Here is a 12,231-nt window from a genome sequence, read left to right on the forward strand (position 1 = left end):
AATAAAATGTTTTAGATTCATTGCCTGGGCATGAATTGAGATACTAAATACAAGACTTGAGTCTCAATAACAATATCACATCTTTCTCTGTTCGTTGGTAACTCCATGATCTTTTTTTCCATTTATGACTTTATTGCAAAAAAAGGAAATAAGTGGTAGATTGGCTTCAAATTCTTTTACATTAGCCCACATTTAGGAAATCTGGCATTCTATGTAGAAAGACCAAGAGACATGATCCAATTTATCATTTAACCAAAATATCTTCCTTAAAGTACAGGGAAAAAAATTAGTATTGTTTGAGAAGTTTTATTTTGTAAAATAAATCTCATCAGCAGTTTTTTCAAATTAATTTCCTGAGTCTGATCTAATTGAAGATATTAATTTATAAAGAGGCAAGGTTTTTCTAATCTAAATGAAATGTTCATGATTCGCACTTTTACCTCACAGCGAGTAAGCGTTCAGTCTCGGGCGAGAGGCCTTCATGTGTGAGGTTTGCATGTTCTTCTTGTGCATTGTGTATGTTATACAATAAATGTTACATTATGCAATAAAGAAACCAGAGAAACAAGTGAGTAACTTCAAGTTCAACTTTTTTTGTGCTTTCTTCTTCAAATAGCAAAGTGAATAACCTCCTTAGTTTTAAAAGTATTTGTATAAATAACATCTCAACAAATCACAATAATGTCGCTATTTACAAAGGAATATTTAGTCCTATTCCAACAATAAATAAGTAAGCATAAAGTCTAAGTTCATCTAATTAACAGAAACACAACTATGCAAAGCAATCAGGGTGCACCATGTCAAGTTTTGTAAAAATGATAAACAAACAAAATCAATCAACTGTTACAATTCATACACAGTGGAAACACAACATTAAGAAACACTGGGGGAAACTATCTACAAATGTGCACTCCCAATGAATAGGGAAAACAGATATATACGAATACTATAGAGGTGCCTAAACTGCACTGTGCAAAAGAGTGTCTACAGTATATAGCCACCCATCCACTGAAATTAATCTGCCAGACCAATATGTCCTGTTTCACATATTAATGCTGAGCCCCAATCACACAAAATAACCCTTTACACAGCAATGAATTCAAGTCACCAGGTTTGAAGCAAAACAACTTGTGAGGTTATGGCTGCGAGGAAAACACCCCAACGTCTGACTAACTATGGATGTGAGCAAAAAGCAAGTCAATCATATCCGGCACGCACGAGGCCCGTGCCACGTCTATCGCCGTCTGACCGCTGGTGTTGGCGTGCTTCAGGTCAGATCGCGGTGCTAAGAACTTCACCACGTCGCGGTGGCCCTCCCGGATGGCGATGTGGATTGGCAGGGCGCCGCTTCTGGTCCGGGACGTTCACGGAGGCGCCGTACTCCACCAGGACCTGCAGGGTGTCCAGGAAACCGGTCCGGGCCGCGTCGTGGACGGGAGCGATCCCGTGCTTGTCCTGGACGTTGGGGTCGGCTCCTTTTCCAACAACAAAGTGGCGATCTTGGCGTTCCCCATCATCATCACCTGCAGGAGACAAAGGAAATGATGTGATCCTTGCACTCTTTAGAAAAAGGAGAAAGCACTGCATCCAGTTTGGACAGCGTATGACTGTGGGCTAAATAACTGAAAAATGTCAACATAATTCATCACTTTTGACTAGAAGAACAAGCTATGTCCTATAAAATGACTGTTCAGGTAATTAAAGCAACACAAAGGCAATGTTCATGTCAGGTGTGTGTTTAGATGTAATAACAAAACCACAAAGGCATTAACATACAAGACAGAAAAACACAAATCTTATCACAGCCCACTCAACGATTGGGCACACAGTGCTCAGCTTTCAGCTCAGACATATCCAGTAAAGGACACACAAAACAACCACAAAGAGACACAAAAGAGGAGAAAAACAAAGAGGCAGGAAGCAGCTGACAAGAGATAAAAGCAAGCAACACAGCAACATAACATTTAAAACACGACTCATATTGCACAAAGTGCATCAGACACAAAACAAGTAAACTTGGGTCACAAAGTGAACCATAATATCTCCAGAGAGCCGGTAATGGAATATGGTTACAACTACAGAAAATGACACAGAAAGACATATATGACAGAATAAAACAATAGAAATGACACCAAACCTGACAAGAAGAATTATACAAGGAAAAACTGGCAAATCAGACTGAAATGACTGAAATACAGCAGCGAGTATTGATGTTTACCGGTGAGATGAGCAGGGTTTGGACTTGTTTTGTGTCTGGCTGTCTTGGTGCTCTGGGACAAGGGGGAGGGGAAGGGAGTGGGGCGCTTTCAAGAGCCGGTGTCCCGTGGCCCGGCTTTTTTTCTTTTATCTTTTAGTTTAGTTTTGTTCCCGGCATATTTCACTCACGTACTTATATATCATTACTCGGAAAGGGAGAGGGATTGACACGGTAGGCTAAGACCCCGCGATAGGAGACACGCTGAACAAAGAGCCGTCGTGTGTGAGGAGAGGTCGTCACCTGCAGGCGCCGTCCTGCCAAACTCATTGAGAGTGTCAGGATGCACTCTGCATTCCTCCAGGATCCGCTGCACCTCCATCGTATTCCCCTTGGCTGCCGCCGCCGTCAAGCTTTCCCGGCATCCATCTGTCTCAGGACCATTATCGCCTCTCGTCTCTCCGTCCGCTCTGCTGGAGATGCGCCACAGCAACCACAACAAACACGACAAAGAGCGTAAAGAGGCAGGAAGAATACGGACTGCAGCTAGCATCCGGCTAACGTAAACTGTAGTCCCCCCCACCTGACGCCATATTATTAGACACCGAGTCTGTAACATCGGCTCGATTTCACCCAAGCGGTGTAAATTCACTCATCTTGACAAATATTTATTTCAAGTCGCGTCGACTGACTGTAACAAACAACTTAGCTTCCAAGCTAGCCGCTAACGCTGTAGCGGTTCACTACGTACCTTCTGCTCCGTTATTATCCACTCCGTCGTTAGGGTTTCCCACCCGACTGTTTCTCCGAGCTGGTAATTTTTCAAATATAATCCAAAAAGGGGAATGTTTGTAAACATTTCAAAATACATTTGCGCGCTGAGATCTTTACAGCGGTGTCTCCCGACTACAATTTACAAACATTGGACCCGAGCACACGCCGACCAATCGCAGCTCGCTCCGAGGGTGTCGCTTCGCCATATATGGTAAAAGGGGCGGCGCTACAACTCTGTTACTACGCTGTCACTGTGGTAACAGTCACTGTTGACCAATCAGCGCGCTCAGCGCAGAAAGCGGGCGATTTGTATACGTTGATGTCTTCAAAGGCAGTTCATTCAGATTTCTAACCTTTAGTTGTATATCTGCCGAAGCCAGTGTGGGAAAAAAGGCGGGTGTGAGTTTTAATTTTAGGCGGAATTTAGTGACTGAGATTACGAAACGCCTCACCACAAAACAATGACGAAATCTTCACTTACATGGCGAAAAAAGCCCATTAAAGTGTAATAATAATAATAATAATAAAAAAACAAAGAAATTATTTCAGAATTTTTATTTAATTCAACATTTAAATAGATTGCAGCAGTCTCACAGTTAAAACATTAAAATCAGGTTGAACACACAATTCATCAACAATCAATATTGCAAGGAGCAGGAAACATTTAAAAACATTCAATTTGTCCTCTAGAAGTGATCATTTTTGCTTCTGTGAAAGTCCTGGAAATGTGGCATGATGAGAGGTCCTTTACACGTTGTCCTCAGCTGGTAATCTAAGCAAAAAAGAAAAACAAAAATCATAAAGAAACCACAAGTCTGCTTCGTAATCAATTTGAGGCCACTAAATTAATCTACAAAATCTGAACATTCTCAAAAGTTAATATAAATTACCTCCACTCTGTGTGATGTAGCGCACCCATGGTAAAGCCTGGTAGCCACTTTTTTCTATGATCTTCATATATCTCACCTGGAAAACAAGAGACACATTTAGGCAAGAAGCATGCGGCATGAACGTGCATCATTAAATTAATTGAAATCCACTTTCTGCCAATAAGCACTTCAGTTTACAAGACCTAACTTGACTGCTTTAAAGGCTTTACAGAATATAAACAGAATGATGAGTTTTATCAGTAGTACTTTGGAGCTTCATAAACAAGAAGCAGATACCACATCATGACTACTTGAAGCTCCAGAATAATCTGTTTGCTCAGGCTGTATTTCTCGATTATCCAAATAAAAAACAACTTTTACAAAAAACATACAACCTGGATTCCCGACACTGTGAAGTAGGGGATTTCAAATTTCACAGTGATGGGAGGCTTGCCCTCAAGCTCATCGTTTTCCACACTCGGCAAACCAAAATGAGCTCTCATGAGAAACTCTTTCCCTCCCTGCAGGGACAGATGCACAGAGAGAAAAATTAAACAGGCAAAAAGAGAGACATTAAATTTAGGTTCATGCTGTATAAATTTGAATTTCTTACAGGGAAAGACTTGATGGTCCACACAACCATGTTCTTCTCAGGCACATACTTGGCGTTGCCTGTGCTGGTTTTAAACTTGGGTGAGTCGGCATCGCTGGGGACAGGAACCCTGACCTCCACATTATTTGCCACAGACTGTTTTTTGAACTGTCCTTTTGCCTGTAAATACAGTCAATTCAGATATGTCTTAAAACCTCCATTTTGGCTTCAAGATAATTCATTTTGGTAATGTCACTGTAGAGCCAGCACATGGACACGTTTATTAGCACTGTTTATCAGCAACAACAAAAAAACTGCACATGTAACTCAATCACTACTTGAAATGACAAATATACAAATTTGTTTTTAAATAAAAACACCACTTACATTACTAGCAATACATCAAAGTGGACAATGTACACAAAACTCAAAAAGTGTAATACCTTAACCATGATTTCCACTCGACTGTGTGAGAATTTCTCAATAATCGATTCAATCCATATCAACGGTTTCACCTGCAAAAGATATGAAGAAAGACTTCATCATAGAAATAATTTGATAAGTCAAACAAATCAAAAATGACCATCTCACATATTCTGTTTGAGTTCATCTCATTCAGACAGTCCATTCAGAGAACAGATGGACAAACTATCTTGGAAACAGAACGTGTAAATGAGGTCAATGTGGCTCCACTTTTTATAACACTGCTCTCACACTTTCATTCATCTAAATAGTATGTGTTTAAAGCACTGAGAAATTTCTTGCCGTAAAGTGAATTTCTTACTAGTTAAAGATCAAATATGAATTAGTTTTCATATATATCATAAAGAAAATTCAAATTTATATTGACACTAACAGTATTAAATAGTAGGATCATATTAACATATGCACTGCTAAATAAAAGAGACAAAATTAGACCATACATGAGTGTTGATGCGGTAGGACATCAGTTCAGACTCTCCATCTGGAGGAATGAAGGAAATCGTACGATCGCTCTCGAAGCGTGACAGACGGACACACTGATGAAACTTCACGTCCTCCATCACAACTGTCTTCCCTTTGTCACCTGAGCAAACAGAAAACCATCAGGACCATTAGGATTATTTGCACTTTGAAGAAATGTGCGGCCGGACTGAAAGAATGATTCTGTGAGGCAGTGGCGGCTTGCGTACGTCCAGTGAGCGCGAAAAGCACACGATCGTTGAGGCCCAGGCGCAGTTCAGGCATCCCAGAAAGCATGGTCTTCAGCTTGATGCTGCCTACAATGTCACTGCTCATCACACTGCCGTTGGCATTCACCTGAACAAACAAAAACATTCAATCAAAAGACATGATTTCATTATAAGTCTGTTAAATCAATCGATAAATACAGAACACATGAATAATATTAATAACTACTAGAAAGAAACAGCTGACGCAAAAAAATAACACTACATACTATATGTGTTTGTTTAGTCAATTATGCATCACAAAGTATGCTGTAATTATCATTGCACAACTTTATGTCCACAGATACTGCAGTGTTTCTGTTACGATGAGAACATTGTCACCATTTTCACAAAATGCAAAAATCCTTCATAAGCAGCATCTGTCTTGGTGTTTTCAATATTTGTGCTTCTGTGACTTTTGTTTAGGGATATTAGTTTAGGGACAAAAAATGTTCAAGTTTGTAACTATCAAAAACTTTCCCACAAAAGGCCTGATTGGTCCAAACAACAGCTGTCACTTTAAAGAGGAACATCTCATAAGAAATCAGTCTCATTATCTCTCTTACCAACACATTGATCGACTCAATAACATCAATGAAGACTTCATTCTTTTTGTATTTGATGCCCTCCGATCGCCAGGACACAGCGTTGGTGACGGTGGTCGGTACTTTTGTCTTTGCCACCTCAAGCTTGGCACCCTCCTGTGTGATGTACCTGCAAAAGATGTAGATGAAGAGCAGTGTCACACTGCAAGGCCCAATAGTATATTTGAATGTAAAGCGGTATTAGTCTCACTCCTGTAGAATTTTGCTGTCAGTCGTCTGAGGAAATCCAAAATCCATCAGCTCATCCAGCAGCTCATAAACAACCACAAAATTGTCCTGGATGCTCTCCTCCTCCAGCTCTTTGAAGTACTCCGTGAACACCTGCGCAGTAACAGCAGCAGGAGGCTTTGTTGAAGTGCCTGTTCTAATCTCTTGTGGTCACCGCTCACACATCCCACTCAAAAGTCTATCATTGCACTGTTGCACAATATTTACAAGTATTTCAATGGTAATCTATCAGTGCGTGAAGGCACCGAATGAGTCACTCACCTCGACGAGTTTGTAGAGAAATGAGTAAACAAGGGAGGCGTTGGAGTTCTTATTTGTGGTGGCCACACTGCACAGATCCAGTTAAGAAGCATTTCACACACTGGCTGTGAAAATGTCATGTCACTGCTGGAAAAGTACTTTATGTATGAAAACTTTGTCTATTTGTCCAGATTGTTGGAGTCTTGCTTTTATCAGGCATTAAGTAAAAAGCACCATATTCTGAAAAGTCCAGAGATTGCATCAAGGTCCTCAAAGTACCCACAATTATGTGAATACCAGCAGGATCGTTGCGATGACGCATACCAGACGATGAAAACTCAACTATAGAGGATAATAAAGCTCCTATTTCGCAGCAATTTGAAGTCAGAACAAATGAGGACAAAAAGAGAGGAGCAAGATCAACAACAATGTTGCATGTCTGTACATTTGCAAGGCATTTAAATTCTTTTGCCTTGTACCTGAAGGTCGAGTCCTGCCAAGGACACATTCTTGAGCCCTACAATCACCCACCGTCACAATCTGAGCCACCATCAGCACAAGGATACGGTAGAGGTTGCTGTGTTTGATCCACATGAAGTGAACATTGCCGTGAGACAGCACAGGACACAGCAGGCCTTCCTCTTCATGTTCCATGAGTAAAGGCATGAAGTGGTCAATCTCGGCCATGTTCACATCGCCTTTGTAGTTCCGACAAATCAGCACCTGGGCAGGGAGAATAAAGGCATATGGTGATTACATGTGAGTTAAATGTGCTGCAGACCTGAGTGCACGTTTGACGATGGTATTTTCAATACACCCATGGAAAACAAAATCTTTAATATGATTCATTTGTCCATAAAATCACAGGCAATATGGTTAATATGATAAGCCACAAATAATAAACCACTGCATGCAACCTGCTGCATGGCCAGAAGTGCAGATCAGGCTGTTTGTATAGTAAAAAAAAAAGTAGTATTTTATTATGGTTTTCCACATAATTTAATTTTTGTATTGAAATATTTAGATTCTACATAATAGAAAAGTGGACAATTATGGATAGAAGACCAATTTTATGACAGTTGAGAAAGATCGCACCTAGAAGGGAGATCAGGACATGAATTTGATATGCAGGAGCTCCACAATTCCATTGTTTTTGTGGGTGTACCGTATGTGTGTCAGTCTTTGTCTGCCCTGTGATGGACTGGTGACCTGTGTTCAAGGTTTAACCCTGCCTCCACCTGTAGTGGCTTTTAATGGCTCCGGCACTCAGTGACGCTAAATTGGGTTAAGCAGTATGGAACATGGATGGATAAAGCTGCTTCAGCCATAATAACACAGATTCAGGGTATGATTCAAGGTGACCTTCAATAACAGATCAAACGGTTTTTTTTTTCCAATTCACTCAAGATTGTTTCATGGGGCTACTTGCAAATTTAAATGCTTCAGAACTGAAGTTAATCTAATAAAACTTGAAATATTTCGAACTGTTGTCATTCGTTCAAAAATATCTGAAACCATCGTCCTCCTGTTTCTCTTCTCGGTCAGGTTTCAGCTTCTTCTGCCTGAGAACAAAAGGGTGTTTGTTCCAAGTGCGGGGCAAAACAACAGCAGTGAAAGACAGGTCATGGCTGCTGGAGGCGGAGGGGGGACACTGTCTCTACACTTTCACTTGCGTTCTTTGAGGCTGCAGCCTGCATTTCCATGCACAGCCGTGTATCCGGAAGTGTGAAAGGGGGAAATGGCCAATGAATGAGTCTGTCGCAAGCGCTCCATTAATTTTTAACGACGCTTTTTAATGTTTAACAGTTAAAGGAACAGCTGAACTTTAAAGAAAGCATCGGGGAGATTAAGAGTTTGGTGCTAAAGCGAGTATAACTTTGAAAACAAAACAAAAAAGCAGCGGAATAAGTAAACATCAGTAATGGGGTATTATAATATTGCGCTTACCTTCCCCTTCAGGTCCAGCACGAATATCGCGGAGGCAGACATCGTGTTGGGTCCGACAGGCAGGAACACAACAAGCACACAAACTCGGGGTAAAGTTCAGCTGCAGTCCTCGACGCTAAAAGTTCAGTCTGTCCATGGAAAACTGAGAAGTTGATGAAGCTGGACCGACCGAGGAGTCCAGCGTCTCTCTTTCCTGACGGCGCTCTGACGTCACCACGCACAGGTGAAACATTTACCAGCTCACCTGAGCGGAAGACGATGGAGGCAGGGTGTAATGATGGGTCTGTCCGCTAGAGGGAGCCACAGACACATAAATGAAACCAGTGTCGACCGACCGCTTGAGCTTTGCAGGCTCTTTTCCTGATGTTTCTTTTCTTATAAGTAACTGAAAAAAACAATCAGTGAAAAGTTATTATTGTTATTTTTTGTGTGCTTTGGTCTTACTCTTTGATTTATAACTCATGACAAATTCATGTCTTTTTTAATTTTTACATTGGTAAAGATACACACTTAAAACAGAACCCAACTTTGGGTTAATTTTAACCCAATAGGTTGGGTTATTTTTTTTCAACCCAATTTTCGGTTTAAATTATTATTAATACCGCCAAGATTTTCGTGTGTGGTCATTGTAGCCACATACAGCATGCTTATGTGTTTAGGACCACTTTAAAAGGTAAAGGATGCATTTCATGTATATGACACGTGTAATAATAAATCATGTTCATAATATACTCCCTTTCAAAAAAACTTTTTAATAACAAAAAACAAGCCTGTAACCCAAAAATGGGTTGCGGTGCATGAGCATGAAAACCCAGAAATTGGGTTAAAATAATAGCCTCATAACCCAGCAAATGGGTTGCTCTTTGTAAAAACAACCCAAACATTTAAACCAACACTAGCAACTCATGAATTGGGTTACCAAAATAACCCAAGCTAACCCAGCATTTTCTAGTTTGTAAGAAAATATCAAAGGAGATGTAAGGAGATAATAGCAAAAATTGTCAAGTAAATTGAAAAAGATTCCAGGCTTTTTATCACAGTTATTCTGGTTCGTAGAGGGGTTGTCTTTTCACTGTTATTTCCCCACTCACGTTTTTTTCATTTTTTTTTTCCCCCACTTCACAAACCTTCAGAACACTCAATGTTGCAGGGAAGGAATCATCCCAGACAGCACAGATCATTAGGCCGAGTACATCCGCAGACCGTGCAGTTAGTTTGAGACACACATTTTTGGAATGCATATCAAAGAAATATGAAACAGAAACTCTCACAGACACAAACATTCAAACTACACACATGTCTTCCTCCTGTTAGGTAGGACACCACTGAAAAATAGTGACACTCATTTTGTTTCTGTTTCTTCTTACTTCTTGTTTACACTTGTTTCTTCAGCAATAAAGTTGTCTCATGAAGTTGTGAGTGCACATAATATGTATGGTTTAAATAGCATCTTACTAATGGATATGAATCTTGATCTTTACTTCTTATACATTTCAGTTAAAATGTTCCTGGCATTACTTATTTTTCTTTTAATCCACATTCATATTTGTTATTGAGCATTTCTTAGTTCAGTAAATGTGAATATTTTGCACATGAAATATTTCGGCTTCCAGACCTTTTCATAACAGGAACTTAGAGGAGTCATACCAAAAAATAAAGGATGATACCCCCTTTTAACCCCGTGAATCATATTTTTTAGTAAATTAGTACTCAGTAGCTCACTGTCACCAATCATACTTAAACAAATTGAATAATTTTCTAAGATGGATCAGTTGATATTGTAATCTACTGTCAAACTGTGGTGACATTTTGTTCAGCACATGTGATTATGTCCGGTATTTATCTTTTACACACGCTTGTGAACAGATTTCAAAGACCTTGTAAAGATACTTAACTGTCAGAGCTATCAGCCACTGATACTCGATGAAGAGCGGTGGCCTTGGATCGCCGTGTCATTGCTTGCGTGTCTAATGGAAAACTTCACTTTATGATGAGAAAACATCATTTCTTTTCTCTTTTTTTTCTCTCTCTGGTTTTTCAAGTAATGGTCCTTCAAATAAGAGCCCTCCCCCACACCCCCCATCACCCACCCTTTGCTCTGATTAATTTTATCCATAATTGCACTAAATGCAGAAGTAAAGTATAACAGATTAGTCACTGAATCACTCAGTTATCACCAGAGGAACAAGGTTGTTCTCCATGAATGGAACATCAAATGCAGGAAGTGTCACTGAATGAAACTAGTAAAAATTCTATTTAACATGGTGATGTCAAATACGACTGAATATATTTGTAATGAAGAACTTTTTCTGTTGTTGAATTCTGCTTGTCAAGAACTACAGTGAATGAATAAATAAATGAACACACTGTAAATTTGAAAACATGTAGAAATCTTGGAGTGCAGACGCTTAAACCTTCTGGTATGATGGAGGGAAAATGTACCTAAAATACTTCTCACTCTTAAGATCACACCTAAAAACTTTCATTGAGGAAGGAAATTTCTGACAAGAGCATTGACACTGAGTGACACTGTCCTCACACTGCGTTGTAAATATTGTAAACACAGTCTTGAAAACGATGTAAGTGGATTACAAACAGCGTAGTGGATGTTTGGCTCAAGTCTGCGCTCTCCAAGTGCTTTACAGTTACTTTAGTTACTCTCTATTTCTTCTGCCAGGTCTTGATCTGTGAGTGTAGCCTTCAGGTTTACAATCATTGAAATATTCACTGCTCACATGTGTTGTGACCATTTCAAGCCGTAAACCCCCTCCGGGCCCCTCTGTGTGGTATTGTGCCCCAGATCCTGGCCTCTGCTTCTTATCAGCTGAGTGTCGGAAGGCTGTGACTGACAATAACACTCGATCAAACAAGAGGCGTGTGAATGTGTGTTTCTGAAGGCCAGCTGGAGTCCAGTCTTTTCCAACATCTCCCTCCTTTTGTCCATATAGGTTTGGTGCCTCTTATCTGGGGGCTGTTACCGAAAGAGACATGCCTATCTCAGTCGAGACAGCGTCGCCTCAGGCTGTTTTCTTCACACAGGATATGAGTCACAGCAAAGCACACCGCAGATCCTTTGGTCAAATGCACGTCATTTATTGGAAACATTTGTTAAAATCCTGGAGTGCTCACTGTCTTCTCTCTGAGAGGTTTGTAGATTTTGTGCTCTTCAGGTTATCATCAAGGCCTCTTATAAGCAGCTGGACTGAGTCCAACACAAACATGAAAATCCTTCTTAGACTAGGAGTGAAAAAATGTGTACGTCTGCAGTTAATGCAAAAAGTGACCTACATATGACTTACTGAAAAAATATCAGATTTAAATCATTCCTGTACAAATGATTCTGCATATGAAACCCTATTTAAATTGAAATGACAATATTTCAACAAACGTGAGTCACAGAATCAACCAGAATCAGAATCATCCATAACCTATTTAAACATGAAACTCTGGAAAATCTCAGTGGTTTTATTTTTTGGTGTCAAGTTCAATTGAGGAAAAAATGTGTAGGTATTAAAAGCAAAAAAAACACACACACATACAACACACACACACACCACAAAGAAGAAAACATTTA

The 12,231-nt window shown here is 40.0% G+C and overlaps 2 protein-coding genes across 2 annotated transcripts; both read right to left on the bottom strand.

The window, feature by feature from the left end:
- Positions 1 to 591: 591 nt before the first annotated feature.
- Positions 592 to 2,638, bottom strand: cdkn2d (cyclin-dependent kinase inhibitor 2D (p19, inhibits CDK4)). Its single transcript, XM_030093971.1, is given in 5 exon segments — positions 592 to 1,352; positions 1,354 to 1,481; positions 1,484 to 1,530; positions 2,506 to 2,608; positions 2,611 to 2,638. Coding segments are annotated over 5 exon segments (489 nt in total). The 3' UTR covers positions 592 to 1,169.
- Positions 2,639 to 3,514: 876 nt separating this feature from the next.
- Positions 3,515 to 8,858, bottom strand: ap1m2 (adaptor related protein complex 1 subunit mu 2). The gene is made up of 12 exons (XM_030094092.1): positions 8,658 to 8,858; positions 7,267 to 7,433; positions 6,732 to 6,798; positions 6,433 to 6,563; positions 6,204 to 6,351; positions 5,602 to 5,728; positions 5,353 to 5,495; positions 4,873 to 4,944; positions 4,451 to 4,609; positions 4,233 to 4,358; positions 3,859 to 3,934; positions 3,515 to 3,740 (listed from the first exon to the last, which is right to left on the bottom strand). Exons 1-12 carry the CDS (start codon positions 8,697 to 8,699, stop codon positions 3,655 to 3,657), a joined length of 1,344 nt encoding a protein of 447 aa, XP_029949952.1. The 5' UTR covers positions 8,700 to 8,858; the 3' UTR covers positions 3,515 to 3,654.
- Between the last annotated feature and the right edge of the window lie 3,373 nt (positions 8,859 to 12,231).

This window comes from Salarias fasciatus, chromosome 6, assembly GCF_902148845.1.
Source record: "Salarias fasciatus chromosome 6, fSalaFa1.1, whole genome shotgun sequence".
NCBI lineage: Eukaryota > Metazoa > Chordata > Actinopteri > Blenniiformes > Blenniidae > Salarias > Salarias fasciatus.